The sequence below is a fragment of the Triturus cristatus genome, chromosome 8 (assembly GCF_964204655.1).
Source record: "Triturus cristatus chromosome 8, aTriCri1.1, whole genome shotgun sequence".
Classification (NCBI taxonomy): Eukaryota; Metazoa; Chordata; class Amphibia; order Caudata; family Salamandridae; genus Triturus; species Triturus cristatus.
Window position 1 is genome coordinate 1,126,342,095 of NC_140591.1, and position 20,872 is coordinate 1,126,362,966.

General features: G+C 50.4%; 1 protein-coding gene across 1 annotated transcript in view; it reads left to right on the forward strand.

The window, feature by feature from the left end:
• RFX8 (regulatory factor X8) overlaps positions 1–20,872 on the forward strand; it is an 816,960-nt gene that overhangs the window by 502,996 nt on the left and 293,092 nt on the right. The window contains exon 9 of the mRNA XM_085620509.1: positions 10,098–10,248. Within this exon, the coding sequence (XP_085476635.1) occupies positions 10,098–10,248 (151 nt within the window). The remainder of the gene's footprint in view (positions 1–10,097; positions 10,249–20,872) is intronic.

The following is a 20,872-nucleotide window of genomic DNA, read 5'->3' on the forward strand; positions in this document are numbered from 1 at the left end:
CCATAGGTTTCAGGGGCGTTATAGTTAGCTGGACTATTCACTCGTACAAAACCATTGAAATTTCCCCGTTATAGTTAGTTCAGCTAACTATAACTCGCGCGCCCGCAATGCACTGCTGATGACGTCACATATTACATCACTCATGACATGGTCAGTGACATCACTCATGACATCTCAAATGACATCACTGATGACATCACTGATGACATCATCCTTGTGATAGAGTGGCAGACCTCCTCTCCCCCTAATATAACCTTTGATACACACATTCAAAAATAGAAACTAACATTTTCAAAACAATGGACATACCAATACCAGTTACAACAACCTATTCAGTAATTCTAAGATCCACATACACATCCACTCATTCACCAACAGTCCTATACAGTCACTCATACATGTACTCACTCATCATATGTACTCATACACCTATACATCCTGTTACGCAACGCCACTCATCCATAGAGTTACTCACACACATAGTCACTCATGCTAATAAAGAATCAAACATCCATTTACTTGCATATACAGTTATACACGCACCACCACACTTACTTCTACAGAAACTTACACATACTTAGTCTTTTAAACAATCACTTATAGAAACACATACTTATTCATACAGGAACTCTTTCAATCTCTCACTCTCACATACACTCACTTATATACACCAATAGTCACATATACTAGTTTAAAACATATGTAGTTACTCATAAAGACACTATTGAGACAGCCATTCACTCACTAACACACCCATGCACACACTCATCCACCCATTCAGTCCTGCACACATGCTGTCTTCAGCACATACAAACAGTGAGTCACTCATTCATGCACCTATGCACTACGTAATACCCCCCACCGAACCATACAGACACTCAGACATTCATACTGATTCTCAAAAAACCAACTAATAACCTATATAGACACTCATGTAGCTACTCACCAACCCATGCAGCCACTTATACACAAAGTGAGAGACTGATACAGATATTTACATATTTAAACATTACTCACTAAGCCATGTATTCACTAAGATACACTTAATCAGTCAGTTATACAATCAATTTTTCAAAAACAAATCATCCATTTAGACACTTATATACCCATTTATTCTTCCATCGACCTTGAGATATACATATATTAATCATATGTAATTTTCAGAAAAACACACATTCCCTGGATGATGTCATCAGTGATGTCATCAGTAATTTCATTTGAGATGTCATCAGTGATGTCATGAGTGATGTCACTGACCATGTCATGAGTGATGTAATATGTGACGTCATCAGCAGTGCATTGCGGGCACGCGAGTTATAGTTAGCTGAACTAACTATAACGGGGGAATGTCAATGGTTTTGTACGAGTGAAAAGTCCAGCTAACTACAACGCCCCTGAAACCTATGGTTTTTTCAGTGAATTTCTAAGGTTTTTTAAATGCTAATTCCTAACTATAACGTGCCTGAAACCTATGGTTTTTTCAGTGAATATATATATATATATATATATATATATATATATATATATATATATATATATATATATATATATATATATATATATATATGTTTTTATAAATCTCTTTTTATTTACTCATTTTTTGATCATATCAAAGGTCCTTATTAGGAGTCTGGCGGTCCACCATTAGACCACCACATCTGCCGCATCCCCCCTTCCCTGGCGGTTGCGTGGCATTCCTAAGGCCGCAGTATGGTTGGCAGGGCCGCTGCTAAGCATACTACGAATTTCCTCACTGCCACACTTTTCACCGAAACAAAGGGAGTCCCTTGTGCCTCACGCCATGTGGATGCAAACCAGTGTGCATCACACCAGTACCTGCACGGCATGGACTGTAGCAATCCATGACATGGAGGATCTGATTTTGACGTTCCCTTTGCTGTGCCTATTTCATAGGCACCACCTTGGGAACGCCAAAAAATGCCCGCCAGACAGGAGAAAACTCCTAATCTGGTGAGCAGTTCCTACATGGGTTTTGCGGTGCGAGAGCAGATTAGTCGCAAACTCATAATAAGGCCCAAAGCGCATATATAAAGTCTGAAGTTAGAGAGTACACTACAGATTAACTTGTACAAAATGTAAGTGAATGAACATGAGCATGGACCAATAAGATGTGTTCCCATTCCTAAGATCAAGACAGGTACATATGAGTCAACACAGTTTTGTCTACAGTTGCCTAACTCAAGCAGTTTACATTTTAGACTGTATTTTTAAGACCATATCAACACATGTCTTCAAGTGGGTAAATGTTTTACAAATGTTTAAAAATATGAAATTTCGAGAGGAGCCTAGCGCTTGACCAAGATGGCCGCGTGAGCTTAGAGCTCCCGAGACCCTCGCGCCCTCCGTCGACTATCCTGTCTCCAATCCTGATGGTATGCATGGCATCGTGTTGCTGAGTTGTCAGGGAGGCGATTGATGCTACCCGCGGTCGGATCGCCCATCGGGAACCGGACTTAAGACTGGCGAAAGATTGCGGCCTAACTCCCGGAGATGCCAGGGGCTAGAGTTGGCAGGATGCCCGACTCCTAGTTGATCAACAACGGCCTGGTGAGGTGTGAACTGTCGGACGGAGGCCCTCGCTCTTTCACTTTCGGTTTCGTTCCCTTTGTCTGCCCGGACACTGTAGTGCTCTGGGTGGCTTTATAACCCCGGGGACGCTCGGTGGGCTACTTTGGCAGAACAAGGCGGACCTGCTCACTCTTTATACCTCTCTCTGGGAGGGGACGGTCTTCACTGCATTGGACTGCCTGGAGTCCATTATGTCGGGCAAGGCAGAAGGAGATCGGCCGAAGACTAAGGCCACCAGGCGGGGAACGTATTCCCAAGTCAACAGTATGGACCGCTACGCCCTCCTGAAGACATCGCCGAGTGGATCGAGCCAGGCGCCGGATGCCCAGAAGGAGGACTCGCCTGGGACACCGGAGCTCTCCCTGCAGGATGTCATGGGCGCGCTTGATGGGATGCAGACCTCGATGGGGAGGCAATTCGAGGCCCTGGCGCATAAGGTGGATGCCATCCTGGTGGATGTCAACTTGATCCGCTCGGACCTGGGCAAGACAAACGAACGCGTTAAGGACCTGGACCACAAGACCACGGGCCTCACTGATGAGGTTGCGGATCTGCAGAACGAGGTCCGGAAGCTGAGGGCCGAGAGTGACCTCGCCGCCCGCCGGCTGGAGGACTTCGAGAGCCGGTCCAGGCGCAACAACGTGCGCGTCATCGGGGTCCCGGAGTCCTCGGATGAGGCTTCGGCGGACCTGCTTGTGGAAGATTTGGTCCTCAATCATCTGAAGCCTAAGGGCCTTGGAAAGTTTTTTGCGGTGGAAAGGGCCCATAGGGTGCCGGGCGGACGGCCCAAGGCGGGTGCCCCGCCGCGGCCGATTGTCGCCCGGCTCTTTCATTTTCGAGATCGGGACGCTATCCTGCAAGCTTCGAGGGTGACGGGCCCAGTCCCCTTCCAGAATGCGTCGGTGAATTTTTATCCGGACTTCACCCAGCAGGTGCAGAGACAGAGACAGAGCTTTCTGGGGGTGAAGCGAAGACTTCGGGAACGGGACCTAAAATATGCCATGCTTTTCCCCGCCAGACTACGGGTGGTGCATGAAGATCGGACATTCTTTTTTGACTCTCCTGTTATGGCCGACGAATGGCTGGACGCTTTGCCCCGGCGACGGACCGGGGACGACACAGCTGAGCATGGAGACAGTGGCCGAGATGGACAGGGCTGATATCTCAAAGCCGGCCTGACTTGATTTGACCAAATTTGAAGATTTGAACAGAGTGCAGTAACTGTGGAGGGTTGCGGGAGGACGAGGGGTGCTCTTTTCCTCCCTTGGGGTACTTTTTGTAGATTTTTGTTTTTGTAGGGCGACAGGCACACTGCAAGTTGGGGGGGCTTTTTAAGCTGCAGCAGGGGTGCAGGGTGGGGGGAGTTATGGGGAGTTTGAGTTTGTTGTTGGGGGGTTTATTTTTGCAAGGCATGATGATTATCCTCAGGGTTGTTCCATGGTGGCGCCTCGGGTGTGGGGTGGGCCTCTTTCCGTTTGAGGATGGGGGGTAGAGGCCTAAGTGTTATAAGCTGGAATGTTAATGGTTTGGGGGATCGCATTAAGAGGGGGATTGTTTTGCAATTTCTGAAACGCTCAATGCCAGACGTTGCACTGCTGCAGGAGACGCATCTCATAGGCAATACGTGCTATGCCCTGAATAGGAAGGGATATAAGTTCATTGCACACTCGGGATTCTCTTCTGGGTCCAGGGGTGTGGGCATCCTCGTTAGAGCATCGCTGCCTTTTGAGGTGGACTCCACCATTGTTGACGATAGGGGGAGGTTTGTGGCGGTGGCGGGGCGGTGGGAAGGAAGGACTTTGGTTTTGGTTTCGGTTTATGTCCCGCCGGCCCTGCAGGCCGCCACATTTGCTGAATTGGGCAGGGCTTTGCTGACTCTCCCGGGGGGCATGCTGGTAGTGGGAGGGGATTTCAACGCTGTGGGTTCCGGACTGCTGGATAGATACCCGCCCAGGGACACAGGGGGGGCTCAGAAATGGCTTCCGGACCTCCTGGACACGTTTGGCCTGATAGACTGCTGGAGGCTCCGGCACCCCACACAGAGTCAATACACGTTTCACTCCGGGGCGCATGGTAGCCTCTCCAGGATTGACTACCTGCTCACTCTGGCCGCACATGCCTCGCTGATATCCGAGGCGAGGCACATGGCACGTGGTATCTCTGATCACTCGCCAGTGTGGATCCGGCTGGATCTCGGTCGGGAGGGAGGAGGGAGGGTGGCCCCAATTAACCCATGGTATTTCCGAGACCCCAAGATGCGCAGCGCCCTGGTAAAGAAGGTAGATAATTACTTTAAGGACAATCTGGGAACCGTGGACTCGGCGATCTCGCTGTGGGAAGCTTTTAAGACCGTGCTTCGGGGGGAGGCCCTCTCCCTGGTGGTGACTGCCAAGAATCGGAGGGATTGCGAAGTGCGGCAAGTGGAGGAGGAGATTGCGGCCCTTGAAGGGGATATGGAGGAGGAGGTCACAGAGTCCTCATTGCATGAGCTTTGCTTGAAGCAGGCGGAGTATAGGGACCTGGTGACGGACGCCGCCAAGACCCTCAGCAGGGAACAACAGGGCCGTCTGTATGATGTTGGAGATAAGGCAGGGAAACTCCTGGCGTGGCTGGACAGGAAGGAACGGGTCAATAGAGTGGTGCCAGAGTTGATTGGAGAGGGGGGAGAGGCGATTGTGGAACCTGAGGGGATTGTGGAGTGTTTCGCGGAGTATTTTCATAGGGTTTATTCCTCTGTGTCGGACAGGCCGCCCGAGGACTCGTCTGATCTCCTCCGTGATATCGAGTTGCCCTGCCTCTCTGACATAGATAGGGACGATTTGGATGGCGACATCACGGTTGACGAGGTGGCGGGGGCGATTCGCGCGTTGAATTCGGGTAAGGCCTCTGGACCGAACGGACTGCCGATCGATCTGTACAAACTGTTCCCGGATAGGGTCGCCCCTCACCTGCGCGCCATGTTTTTGGAGGCGCGGGGAGATGGGATCCTTCCGTTGGATCAGCGGCTGGCGTCGATTGTGGTCATACACAAAGAGGGTAAACCCCGAGATAGATGCGCCTCCTATCGGCCCATTTCACTCCTCAACGCTGAGCCGAAAATTCTGGCCAAACTCCTGGCTACCCGTCTGATTAGGGTACTTGGCGATCTGGTCCACCCGGATCAATCTGGCTTTATCCCGCACCGAAACACAGCATTGAACCTTAGGCGTCTTCATGGCGTCATCGCCAGGGCGGGCACGCTGCGTGAACCGGCTGTTGTGGCATCTCTTGATGCCACGATGGCCTTTGACACGGTGGAGTGGGCATACTTATGGGCCGTGCTGGCCAAGTTTGGTTTCGGTCACGGGTTTGTGAGTTGGGTCCGGTTGCTGTACGAGGGGCCACTAGCGAATGTTGTGGTGAATGGTCGGGCATCTACCCCGTTTCAGCTTGGTAGGGGTACTCGGCAGGGCTGCCCCCTGTCGCCCCTGTTGTTCGCCCTCACCCTTGAACCGTTGGCTGCGTGGATACGTTGGCACCCGGATATACGGGGCCTTCGGTGGTCGCCTGATCACGAGGACCGTATTTCGCTTTATGCCGATGATATCCTGTTGTATCTTGCCTCACCAAAGAAGTCGCTTATAGTGGTCTGTGACGTACTCGCATCGTTCGGTAGGAACTCGGGGCTTGTGATTAATTGGGGCAAATCGTACTTGTACGTTCTTAGTGGCGAGGTCCCACCGATCCCTAGAACATGTTCGATACAGGTTACCCAGCAAGGTTTTGTGTATTTGGGGATTTTTATATCCATGGATCCTGTTGTGCGCTATGAGAGGAACTTGCTCCCCCCCTTGGCACGCTTGAGGCGAGATGTTGAAGGTTGGCGGAGGCTGCCGCTCTCCCTTGTTGGGCGTGCGGCCCTGTTCAAAATGATGTCTCTTCCCCGCTTCCTCTACGCCCTCCAGAACACCTTGGACTGGGTACCGGCCAAATACTTTCGGGAGGTCGAAGGCCTCCAAAGGACGTTGCTGTGGGATGGGCGGCCGCGAATAGCTATTTCAAAGTTGACGCTCCCATGGTACGATGGGGGCATTGCGCTCCCAGACATCCGACGGTACTATTGGGCCACGCAGCTGAGCGCGATCAACCATGGGTTTTACGGCCCTGCCCTCAGCCCTGGGTATGCCATGGATAGGTGGCTGCTGCGCGGCGGCAACTACTACAGGGCGTTGTATTCGCGGTCCCTAGACTCGTCCCTCACGGGGCCCACAGGTGTGGCGGTGCGCGTATGGAAGATGGCGACCGACTCGCTGGGCTGGAAGGATAGGCTCACCCTCGCTACCCCATTGTTTGAATCGGAAAGGTTGGGAAGACTCTGGCACACGAAGGGCTTTGATAAGTGGGACCTGATAGGTATATCCAAGGTGGGAGATGTGCTGCATAAGGGGAGGGTGAAGTCCTTCGAGGAGTTGCAGACTGAGTTTGAGCTAGGGCCTTCAGAGTATTTTAGGTATATCCAGCTGCGTCACGCCCTCCGATCAGTCCTCGTGGAGGGTGAGAAGGTGCCGGAGTCCTCTCCCCTTGAGGACCGAGTCCTTGATGGTCATATGCCCGAGAGCACGATTTCGCTCATATATAAGAAGTTGATAAACGTCCGGGCAGACTTGCTATTGGGGCTGAGAGAACAGTGGACCAGGGATGGCCTAGAGTTGGATAATGAGGACTGGCAGTCAGCGGTTTCTTCGCCTAAGGAGGTTGCGATCCCGTCGCGTCTGAGGCTGGTGCAGCTTAAAATACTGCACCGGGTGTATGTTACGGGGCCAAGGCTGGTCCACATGGGATTCTCGGAGGACGGCCTGTGCAGAAGGGGATGTGGTATGGTGGGTACTTTCCTTCACATCATTTGGGAATGTGGTGTCATTGTGGAGTTCTGGAGGAGAGTCCATGCAGTCATGGGGGAGGTGACGGGCATTGTGGTACAGCCGGAGGCGCGGTGCTGCCTCCTGAACGTCTGGGGGCCCACTGATCTCGATGAGGCGCAGACCCAATGGGTGACTCTGGGTAACATGGTAGCTAAAAGGGATATCGCGCGATTATGGGGCTCCTCGGGACCCCCTACACTGACCGCGTGGAAGGAGAACATGGATTGGAGCATGTTTAGGGAGAAGACGGTCTACTGCTCTAGAGGTCGCCCCCGGAAGTGGCATGCCATCTGGGGGCGGTGGAACCAATACAGGGGGGGAATATGTCTTGCCCCGGACCTGGAACCTCCCGAGGAACAGCTTTCCCCCTGACCTACCTTCCAGCACAGTTTGGTTTTGGTAACCGTTCTGGGCCTCTGCTGTTCCCCTTCTTCCTCCGCACACAGTCTTATACTTTGTAGATGAGTGGGGTCCTGCCTCCCCTGGGGGCTTTCGCCATGGGATTTCAATGTTTCTGCCTTGCTGGGGTTTGTTGTGTGTTTTTACTGTGTATATTTAAAATTGGACCTTTGCATTACTCATCGTACTGTATCGGGGACACATTACTGTATCTAACTTGCAATGCTGCCGAACCTTCGGGCTGTCGGCTGAATAGCTGTGTCCTGAATTTCGAAATAAAGGTTTTAAAAAAAAAAAAAAAAAAAAATATGAAATTTCTTTTTTATCACTTGTTTTTTCTCTGATGTCTTTGAGTTTGCCTTACTTGTGTGCAAACAGCTTTGCAGATAATGATCTTTCTAAAATAAACTATAGTTACGAAGCTGACGATGACTATTAGTATGACCTCCTTTTGCCTTCCACACACATCTACCTAATACAGGCATTACATGGCATTGTTTTCACAAGCTGACTGAATTGCTTCTTCTTCAGATGATGAGCACATGAAGAGTATGACATGTTTCACACAGCATAAAAGTACAAAAGATGAATTGTCAGCACTTATACAGATTGACCACAGTCTTACACATACCTACAGTACTTCATCACAAAAGTTGCCTGCAGGTTTGATTGGGACCAATAGGATGTTTGACTGACTGCACAATGAACTGAATCAAGTCAGTCACAAGCAATGGATTACAGAAATACATGGAGTTGATGGAAAACATTTGGTGAAACAGCCCATGGCAATACCACATCAACCCTGCCAAATCTCATGTATAATGCCATTTATAACCCTCATATTCTAAATAAAACTGTTAACCCCAACACCTGGCAAAACTCTCCAGCTGTCCAGCCATCCCGTACCCTAATTAACACCTCCACCACCTCCAAAATTCTTCACAAAATGCTTTTAAATTGCCCCCCAGGCAACACCTGCCAAGAGCCATATCTGTGCCCCACCGATTGACCCAGAGGTTCCCCGTAGTATCATGGAGGACTAATCCACACGGTTTAAGCCTCAGTGCAGCCTTACAATCATTGTATTACCTCGACTCTGCCCATTGAGGTGTGTCATTGTAGGGAAGTAGACACAAAGGTGAAGCATCAGTTTTACTTCTTAAAGTCAGATGCCTTAAGCCTGCAGGGTGGTAATGACTTTGAATACAATGTAGAAAGTCTTGCTATTTTTCAGAGGTCGAGTTGCAAATTGGGACTTCACATCATTGGAGTTGGAGGTGTTTTTACCTGTCTAGTAATGCTGGCATGCCATGTACTGCACTAAAATCTGAAACCTGACTCAGTAAACTGTTGATTATACACTTACTTCACAGGACAGAACTACAGATGTTCTAGGTGCCATTGACTATTACTACTGTAAGTGGTGTTAAGCCATTTCCTAACAGGGTACATGCACGGAGGTCACAATAATGCTGCCATAATACACTCGTGGGATTCGTTTAAGCCCCATTAGCTTTCAATCTTGCGGGTGATGGTAGATTCTGCCATTTCATCTTCAGCAGAAAGGGCAGATGCTTTTCGTTATCCTCGCCATGTTACGTTGCAGCAGCCGAATTGAATTTGACGTGCACTGAAGGTAGATCCAGCACTTTCTCTTTAGACTTTTACTCTGCACATGCTACGCCCGGCAGCATAGACTCACTCCACGATTCTGTCTCAGATTATGAACAGTAGCTTGCATGTGCTTCTCCCAGTTTCTGTCTGTGGAGATTGTCACTATGTGGCGCCCTGAATTCCAGTACTCAAGGACCTACCACACACATGAATCTGCCCTGACTCTCCATATGCTCCTATACATCTCCATAGGCTGCTCTTCTTACTGCTGTTATTCTTGCTGCCACACCTACTCCAACAGGTTTTGGGTTCTGAACTTACCAGGACACATGTAACCATGATTCCAGTTTTAAACACTGGTGCCAGAGCGTTTCACAACCATGGCTAAAACATTTTTATTACAATTCTTATGGATTCGATTAGATTTATTTATTTCGTTATTGCAGCTAACAATCTGGTGTAGCACACCTTTACCACTATCAATTTTTATGTCATCTTTCAAAGATTACATGTACTTTCTTGCTAGTGTCTGATGCATTTATAGAATGAAATTAAGCCATTGCCTTCTGTCCCAATGGTCGAAACGTATTGCAGGAAATTGAAAACATGTTGCTTCATGATTTCTTGGAAGATGTCTCGATTCAGTACCTGAAGACAGCCAGATTGTTTAGCAAAAGGTTTAGAATATGGCTTCTCACCGCTCTAGAAGGTTTCCCGACAGTAGTGCAGAATTCTAAACACAAAGGTAAGTTTCAGTAATAAGTATAATTGTTCTTTGCTAAAAGACATTTCTAAAGTGACAATGCTATAATGTAACCATTTCAATTAGTCTTAGGTCGGTAAGTAGTTTGTTGCCTGCACTGGGAAAAACAATATGTTATGTCATGGAGAGACAGTGGGCTCAGTGGTATTCTGTGATTGGTACAAAAGTTTTCATTCACAAAGCTCTGCTCCTAGGATGAGTCAGTATGACAGAGAGAGAGCAGCTTGATTTACAGAAGGAGGGGCCCTATATACAGAGAGGCAGCTCACAAATAGTGGTCTCAATTTTACCATTTGACATTTTGTAACCTGTTTTAATTTTTTTGATGCACCTTTGTATTAATAGGTCAGGGCACAAAATCTCCAGTTGCAGGTGGTCACAGACCGACGTGCCTAAGGAGCATTAATCAGTCTGTCGCTATTTGTGGCCACCTGTGATTGGGTACAAACACAGGGATGGCGGCCTGCAAGGAACCGCAGACCACCATCCGTTTCTGTTGCATTCCCAAATAGGAAACTTTTTTTTCTATTAAAGCAGCATGGGTCAGTTAAAGAACCTGGTACTGCTTTAAAAAACAAAATTTGGGAGATAAATCAGCTTGGGAATACCTCAAGAGGAGCAGACAATGGCTCCATTGACCATAAAACACAACGAAAAGGCAGTAATTCAGAAAGTAAATATATCAAAGATTCTCAATATCAATTTCATGAAACCCATTATGTTTCATCTGCAGTCCAACAAAATATCTACTTGATGCCCCGTCACTCAAACTGAGTGGGAACATAAAGGGAACAATGTATCCACCCATAAAATGGGCTTGATGGACTGCGGATCCAAGCAATGTTAAAGCATGAAAAAAACATTCTCAGGGGATCTCCATTGAAAGTTATAGGCACTGAATAGTCCCGCCCACATGCGGGCATCCCGAAGCACTTTTCATAATATGTCTTCTTAAGTGTAGATGTTCGCCTTTCTTCAGGAAGACCTGGAAAAACACTTGCAACATAAATATTGTGTAGCCTATAAAAAAGGCTATAGTGGCCAATTTCCTCAGATAGCATTTAAAAAGGGGTAATGAATACATATGTACATATAAATGTCCAACTAAATGGAAAAAAGATTTTCCCTACTTAAATCTCTTTCACAAACCCTTTTTAAGAGGAGAAAGATGAAGGGAGTCTACACCTTTAACAGCCCAGAGACCACCGTAACCCATCATGCCCAACAGGTGGCGTTTGCTTCAGCTCTTTTTTCCAGCTCCTGGTGGCAGGATCTTGGAGCACTGAGCTTGGTCTTTTTAGCTTTTTTTTCATCAAAAATCTTGCTAGGAAGTTTTTGACAACTGTGCCATGCGACTGATTTCATCTGTCCTAGTGTTTTTCTGACAGAATTGTTTTTCCATTAGTCAAATAAAATGCCATCTTTATTTGACAAGTGTCCTGCCTGTGAAAGAAACAAGATCAAGTCAAATCCTCATGATGTCTGCATAATCTGCCTTCTGAAGAGCAATGTTCTTGACAGATGTCCAATCTGCAGGACGTTTTCCAGGCACACCCTGAGGGAAAGGGAGAAGATTTGCATCCAGCGTACAGAAGAGTACCTCAAGCAGCAATCAGAAGGTGGGACATCCAGAGAGTGAGGAGTGAGTCAGTCCTCTACCAGGGCTCTTCCACCTTCTTCTGAGGACTCCAGGCGTGGAAGATCCAAAAAGAGAAGCAATAACGTCGTTCCAGGTCAACATCGAGAGAAGGTACAATTCCTACATGTTCGCCATCGAGGGCTGGGTTGAAGTCGAAGATGAGACGACATTTGATGTTGAGACATCGAATGTCGACGTCGAAGGAGACTACGACGCCAAGGTGCAGAAGTTCAATGTTGAGAACTATGTTCATATTGAGACATAGTAGAAAATCAACATCAAGAAGTCTGCCAATATCGAGCCCTTCCAGACCTGCAGAAAAAGTAAACAAAATCAAAATCTAGATGTCTACCATCATCTCCTGACTCATTACTCCAGAGTATATACTCCTTCGTCAGCCATATTGCTGCCAGATTCTGCTACTAAGCCTCCTCTGACGCCGCCTCCTCCACCTCCTCCAGTGCCTTTTCCACCTCCAGCACCTCTTCAACAACCACAACCTGTGGAAGCCTCTACCCTGCCCGTGACGATCACTTTCAAGATTTGTCATCGTTCGACACATTTCCGGCATTTCCAAGGCCCCAGCGCTCTTCATCATGACCATCCTCTAGACAACCATCGCCATCATGCATCCAGGTCTAGAACACAATCAAGACATCTTTCGACCTATTAGTCTTCATATTCTTCCAGCACTGACAGCTATTCACCATCACTGTCTGACTCGCTCCAACCAAGGGTCTCTTCAATGGATGACATACACACCTTTCAGGAGGCACTGGTGAGCGGTGCAGCGTATCTGAACATCCTAATGCCAGCTTCCACACCATCTACATGAGTAATTCTCAAGACACTTCACCACCAATCAGCGTCCAGACCACTCCTACCATTGGTCCCGGGCCTATTGGAACCAACCATGGAGCTGTTCCTCACACTGTCCTCAGCCAAATCTGTTCCATCGAGGCGATACAAGAAGTATAGACCTTTAGGGGGCGCTAGGAGGCGCATGACCGGAATGGCCAATCTTCGGTGAGGCTCTGGCAGCTCGGACCAGTAATCCTTTAATTCTCCGAAAATTCTCCGTGAGAAAGCGCCCACAACGAGGGTCAATTGTGTGGGAAGTCGCCCTCCAGCCCCGACGCTAATTTCAATGGGAACGGACATCGAAGAACCCCCGCAGGCCGGGACAAACGGCACAGCGGGAATCGGACGAGGCGAGGAGCGAAGCTCTTGGCGGCGGGCGCAGGTATGAGAGCTCCCGGTCTCCCGCAAGGTGCTAGGCCCCAAGACTGACGGATCCCGAGGCGCCAAAACGTTGAGGCTCCATACTGGCCGCGAACCAGGTGCGCACGGGGCAACATCGCACCGCCGACACCCCACTGCCAAGCGACACCCGTGGGTGGTGCGGTGGTGGCAGAAGCGCTAGAGGCGGAGCGGCGCAGCGGCCGCGGGTGCTGGAGGTGGTGGCATCACAATCTGAAAGCGTGGAGTCCGGCCGCGCCAAGCCGCCTCAGAAGGTGAATCTATCGGAATCCCACCCCGGAGAGTAGCGAAGCAAATAGACTGTTGAGCGAGGACCTGGGGAGCTACACGGGTGACAGACAGAGGCGCTTGGGGAAGGATTGAAAGTGCAGCAGGAGATACCACTTAAACACTCCAGCTGCCATTTTACAAGCAGGTCACTGCATCGCTCTGAGGGCAGATATCGCTGCCACGTGTACCCCCGCCCTCCTCAGGGGCACACACTTGGGACAAACGTAGAAGCTCTGTGCCAACTCACTGCTGTTACTCGCGCTGGGCTCCATGAGGAACAGAGCTGCTTTAACAACAAGGGTATAACATTCACGATATCTCCTCCACACATGCCCTTGGCCATCTCACTGTCGATCTGCAGAAAGCCCCGGTGAAGCAGTATCGTGCATCCACTCCTCCACAACATATGCTGCTGGCGCCATCGATGTCATACGTCCTGCGGCGCTGAGGGCTCCTCCATCCCACTATCACCCAGCTCCTCTGGCCCAACTGCGACAGGCAAGCAGCTATCATCCATTCCCGGTCAGAGGCGCCTGACATACAATCAGGCCTGCACAGAGTAGCACGCACTTCCACATGCTGTTTCTGACACTAGCTACCTGCAGGCATGGGGAAGCCGGACATGTGGCAGCCCAAACTCGTCGTCGACGCCAGGAAGACAGTCACTCGGTCAACCACGGAAGAGCAGGCCCAAGATGTCGCTGACATGCCGCAAACGCAAACTTCTTCTTCTGGTGATGAGGTGAAGATGTTATTGCTGGCAATGCAACAGAGTCTCACAGCCCTCTCAAGCAAGATGGACACGATGAACAGCCGCCTGGACTTTCTAGTGTTAAAAGTAGACAAACACGACGAGCAGATCAAAGAGGCTGAGCGCAGGATCTCGGACACGGAAGACACTACATCGCAAATGCAACAACAGATGACACTGATGGACAAGCTCCTGAAAGTAATTACTTCTAAGAACGAAGATTTGGAGGCCAGAAGTCGCAGAAATAATATACGCGTCGTGGGAATTGCAGAGTCTATGAATACTGGGCGGATGGAGGACTACATTGAGCGCCTACTGCGTGATGCCTTTGGGGCGAGCTCCTTTCCCCTCATCTGACTGTGGAGCGGGCACACCGGTCTCTTGGCCCCCGGCCCCCACCGGGAGACACCCCACACCCCATAGTAGCACGCCTCCTTAATTACCACGACTGAGACACTGCACTCCGATTGGCACGGGAAAAGAAGTCTGACACACGACGGCATGGAGTTCACCATCTACCCTAATTTCACTGTGGCCGTTCAGGAGGCACGCTGTAAGTTCCTTGCGGTGAAACAGAAATTGCGAAAGGCACAAATTGACTTTGCGCTCCTATACCCGGCACGCCTGCGGGTAACTTACTAGGGCAAGCAGAATATCTTTGTGAACCCGCACCAAGTGGAGGAATTCCTCAAGCGCATCAACCGCCAGACGCCTAGTGGTAGCCCAGATGGTCGTCCCTCTAGGGCCCACACTCCAGAGACAGATGACCCGTAGAGGCAGTGGACGCTAACGGAACACTTCAACAAGATTCCTCCAACAATACTGCTAGCTAAGTATGGCTTGTACACTGGGTGCCTACTCTTTCCTATAATTCCCTGGTTACTCTATGGGACACACATAGACCCTAGCCATTTGTACTCAACGCTCCACGGAGCAGTGCCGAGCACCCTCCGACTGTCTTTCCGCGTGCTCCCCGTGATTGGAACTGCGGGGTGCCAGCACCGGAGGGCACGGAGGCCCCAGTGACCCACCTTTGACCCCCTTCATATGGGAGATCCCCCACGAAACTATTACCTAGGTTGGCCTCGTATGGCCGATTTTGTCCAGTTTGAGTATTGTTGTTTTCAGGGAGGGACCTGTCAGTCCGGCGCGATTGGGGCGCCGCTGTAGGAGGGGTGGGAGGGAGGGGAGAATGGGGTTTCGGACATGTTCATTGGTTTTGATGCAGCAACGTTGCAAAGACCATATGCACGGTATCTCAACATCATACACACACGACTCAGAGGTAACATACTGACACCTATGGTATGCGTCCGACACCAATGGCTGATTCGACAGCGCGCAGGAGTGTAAAGATTGCCATCTGGAACGTCCGGGGGCTAGGAGACCCGCGTAAGCGCCGACAGCTCCTAGCGTACCTTGACCGGCACCGCATACAAATAGCACTGCTCCAGGAGACGCACACTTATCCCCAGCAACCCATTACATTTGCCACTAAATGGGCAGATTATCGGCTCTTCTCTTCATACTCCTCATATGCTAGGGGCACAGCTATACTTATCAAGAAGCAGACCCCATTTACCCTAGCAGGCTCAATGCTGGATCAACAGGGCAGATACACCATAGCTTGGGGAAGACTTGGCACAGACTCCATTACACTAGTCAGCTGTTATGCCCCAAATGTAGATGCACCCGAGTTCTTCACTGTGCTGTGGGGAAAAATCTTAGCCATTGGCTCCACTGATGTAATCTGGGGTGGAGACTTTAACGTAGCACTACACCCTCCAGATGATAGATCGAACCCGGCGCCTCATCATTATAACAAGTCGTACCACATTATATGTGGCATTGTAGCGGAAAGCGGTTTATTAGACGCATGGCGCCACCTTCACCCCCACGCACGGGAGGGCACCCACTTCACAACACAAGCTGCTTCATGGGCCCGTTTAGATTATCTCTTACTGTCACGGGGCCTCGGTCCCTCGATCAAAGAAGCTGCGCACTTGGCCCGCACATACTCTAACCACTCCCCGGTTACACTCACAATCGACCCGCCTGGGTATAGCATGCCTCGCCGGCCCTGGAGGTTACAACCGTTGACGCTACTTGACCAGGTATTTCGCAGTGAACTGGAAGAAGAGATACAGGACTTTTTCCGCCGCAACAGAGGCTCGGTAGATGCGATAGAAACTATTTGGGAAGCCTTTAAGGTGACATTCCATGGGTTCTGCATTTCTAAAGTAGCTGGTATCCTCAAAGACATCCAGAACACACTCCGATGCATAGAGACAGAACTTAAAGCCCTGTAGTCCCAACTGAACATGTTTGGTGGCAAGGAGGTTTAGCATTCTTTGCGGGTAAAGCTCTCGGACTATACCGAGACTGCCGAAAGGGAGACGAAGTTCAAAGGGAAGTACTGGGCTGCCCGACGTTATGGGGAAGAGGAGCGCCCTGGGAGGGCTCTAGCCGAAACGATACGCCGTCCACGCCACTCCAATTATGTACTGGAGATCGAGGGCCCAGTGAGACACTGCACCGCGACACTAGTGACATATTGACAACGTTCACTGCCCATTACACGACGCTATACACAACACAGAGTGGGGATCACTTTTAACTCGACAGCTTTTTGGGGGATGTGGCTCTAGGGTGGCTGAGTGACTCCCAGAGAAAGTTCCTCAGCGCCCCCTTTGAGATCGACGAAATCCGAGAGGCCATTATGCAAACACAATCCGGTAGGGCTCCAGGTCTCGATGGTCTGCCTATCGAGTTTTATAAAACTTACATAGACCTGATGGCCTCCATATTAAAAGAAGTGTACGAAGAGTCCCTAGAGGTCGACACGCTCCCGCATTCAATTAGGGAGGCCCTTATCACGTCCCTGCTTAAACCAGGGAAGCCCTCTACTCATTGCGATTCCTATCGACCCCTGTCTCTTATTAATTGTGACACAAAAATACTGGCAAAGTCATAGCAAACCGTCTAGCACTGTTATTGGAGAAACTCGTACTCCCCGACCAAGCAGGCTTTATTCCTGGAAGAGCGACCACACACAATCCGTACTTTGTTCTCCATACTGCAGAATGTTGCTCTGGACCTGCCGATGGCGGCGGTCTTTTTAGACGCAGCCAAAGCGTTAGACTCTGTGGAACGGGATTATATGTTCGGGGTATTGCAATGCATGTGGTTCCCTCTTTGTATTCATATCCTGGATACGATTATTGTACCATCTCCCCACGGCAAGAGTTCTCATTAACCCCTTCTGTGCCCATGACGTGCTGGACATGTCATGGAGCTCAGTCGCCCTGTGCCCATGACGTGTCCAGCACGTCATGAGGCATTCCCTGGGGAATTCCCTTTCATTCAAAATAGCCTCGGGAGCTGGGGAAGAGCTTCCCCAGCTCCCGAGCCCCCCCCCCCCTTTCACTGTAATGACGATCGGCGCGCACGTCGCGCCGACGTCATTACAGTGAAAGTGAAACTGACATGAGCCAAGAGGCTCATTTCAGTTTCACTTTCTACGTGCTCAGGGGGCTATCTCAGCCCCCTGAGCACGTAGAAAGACGGGAGAGGTATCGTTGGAAAGGGGAGAATCTCCCCTTTCCAATGGTATCCCTCCCCAGTGGATCTCTGCTTGGGGATCACCACAGGAGGGCGATCCCCAAGCAGGGATCCACCCAGTAGACACCAGGGAGGGGGGAGCGGCCCCTTGGGCAAGGGCCTTTGCTCCCCCCAATTAATTTTGGCAACATTTAGTCTTTTTGCCCCCCCTGGGGGGCAGATGGGGGCAGTAGCCCCCAATCTGCCCCCCCGGGGGGCAAAAAGCCCACTAGACACCAGGGAATTAAAAAAAAAAAAAATAGGGGTGGGGGCTGCCCAAAACGGGCAGGCCCATGCCCCCACCCCACCCCCAATTACTACAGTCTTACTGCCCCCCCCAGGGGGCGGATGGGGCATTGGCCCCTAATCTGCCCCTTCGGAGGGGCAGAAAGCCCACTAAAAACCAGGGATTCGTTTTTAGTTATTTTTTAGGGTGGGGGCTGCCCGCAACGGACACGCCAATGCCCCCACCCACCCGCCACCTTTACAGCCTTTCTGCCCCCCCTGGGGGGAAGATGGGGCATTGGCTCCCAATCTGCCCGCCGGTGGGGCAAAAAGCCCTCAAGACACCAGGGAACTAAAAAAAAAAAAAATAGGGGTGAGGGCTGCCCAAAACGGGCAGGCCCATTCCCCCACCCCACCCCACCACCCAATTACTACAGTCTTTCTGCCCCCCCCCCTCGGGGGGCAGATGGGGCATTGACCCCTAATCTGCCCCTTCGGGGGGGGCAGAAAGCGAACCATACACCAGGGATTTGTTTTCATTTTTTTTTAGGGTGGGGGCTGCCCGAAATGGGCACGCCAATGCCCCCACCCCCCGCCACCATTACAGCCTTTCTGCCCCCCCCCCCGGGGGGGCAGATGGGGCACTGGCCTTAATCTGCCCCTTCGGTGGGGCAGAAAGCCCACTAAACTCCAGGGATTTGTTTTTAGTATTTTTTTAGGGTGGGGGCTGCCCGAAACGGGCACGCCAATGCCCCCACACCCCATCACCATTACAGCCTTTCTGCCCCCCCGGGGGACAGATGGGGCAGTAGCCCCCAATCTGCCCCCCCAGAGGGGCAGAAAGCCCACTATCCACCAGGGATTTTTTTTGCGCAATTGTTTTTAGGGTGTGGGCTGCCCGAAACGGGCACGCCAATGCCCTCACCCTCCCCCCCACAAAAATGACAGTCTTTCTGCCCCCCAGGAGGCAGATGGGAGCTGTAGCCCCCAATCTGGCCCCCCTGGGGGGCGCAGAATGCCCACTAGAAACCATGGATTTTTTTGTTTTATTAGTGTTGGGGTAGGGGCTCCCCAAAATGGGCATGACAATACCCCACCCCACCCCCAGAGAAATTCCAATCTTTCTGCCCCCCCCGGGAGGGCAGATGGTGGCAGTGGCCCCTGATCCCCCGCAGAAAGCCCACTAGGCGCCAGCGAGTACGCAGGCTTTTTTTATGCGTGGGGTGGGGGCTGCCCAAAATGGTCATACCAATGCCCCCACCCCCACCCCCACAAAAAATAGCCACAGTATTCCTGCCCCTTTAGGGGCATATCTGGATGAAACCCCCTTCCCCGATTCCCCCCCAGGGCAGCAGAAAGCCCACTGGGCTCCGAATTTTTTTTAGCAATGTGCATACCTGTGGATTTTGGGCCCTAGCGCAGTTGGCACGTAGGCAAACCTAGCAAACCTGTAAATTTTTGAAAACTAGACACCGAGGGGAATCCAGGATGGGGTGACTTCACTGGCTCTCACCAGGTTCTGTTACCCAGAATCCATTGCAAACCTAAAAAAGTGTCCAAAATAACACATTTTCCTCACATTTCTGTGGTGGAAAGTTCTGGAATCTGCGTGGGTCCACAAAATTCCACCCACCCTGCGTTCCCCAAAGTCTTCAGAGAAAAATGGTACCTCACTTGCGTGGGTAGGCCTAGTGCCCGCGTCAGGCAAGGGCCCAAAACCTATTGAGGAGACATCAAAATTACCTATCACAAAACAACCTGGTTTTGCAAAGGGGGTCCCATGAGTTTTTGGCCCCGGGCTTGGTGGCCATCTAGGGAAACCTACCAAACCCACACATTTCTGAAAACTAGACACCCGGGGGATTCCAGGGAGGTATGGCTTGCGTGGATCCCCCAACGTTTCCTTACCCAGAATGCCTTGCAAACCTCAAATTTAGCTGAAAGAATCACCTTTTTCACACATTTTTGTGTGGGAAAGTTGTGGCATCACCAGGCTGACACAAATTTCCTACCACCCAGCGTTCCCCCGGGTCTCCCGATAAAAACAGTGCCTCACTCGTGTGGGAGGCCCAAGATCCCGCGACAGGCAAGGGCCCTCAACGTAGTGAGGCGACATGAAAATTGCCTATCTCAAAACTACCTGGTTTTGCAAGGGGGGTCACTTGGGTTTTTGGCCCGGTGCTCGGCGGCCACCTAGGGAAACCTACCAAACCCACACATTTCTGAAAACTAGACACCCGGGGGATTCCAGGGAGGTATGGCTTGCGTGGGTCCCCCAACGTTTCCTTACCCAGAATGCCCTGCAAACCTCAAATTTAGCTGAAAAAATCAAATTTTTCACACATTTTTGTGTGGGAAAGTTGTAGCATCACCGGGCTGACACAAATTTCCTACCACCCTATCTCCCGATAAAAATGGTGCCTCACTCGTGTGGGAGGCCTAAGGACCCGCCACGGGCAAGGGTCCAAAACGTAGTGAGGCGCACTACGTTTAGGACCCTTGCCTGTTGAGGCGCACTACGTTTTGGACCCTTGCCTGTCGCGGGTACTTGGGCCTCCCACACGAGTGTGCTACTTCTACTGTCTACTTCTCTAAAATGTATAGCTTTCCAGGATCCATTATTGCTTTTGTACCCATTTCTACCATTAACTGGAAGGAGGTCGAAAGCACAAAAAATAGCAAAAATAGGCTATGTCCCAGAAAAATGCCAAAATTGTGTAAAAAATGTTGGGTGTCTGACAAAAGTCTGGTATCTCCTAAAAGCTGGGAAAATTGTGATTTCAGCCCCACAAACCCTTTTTTGATAACACTTGCAGGGAAAAACCAAGAAGCTTTCATTTGCAAAACCCAGAAGCTTTCAT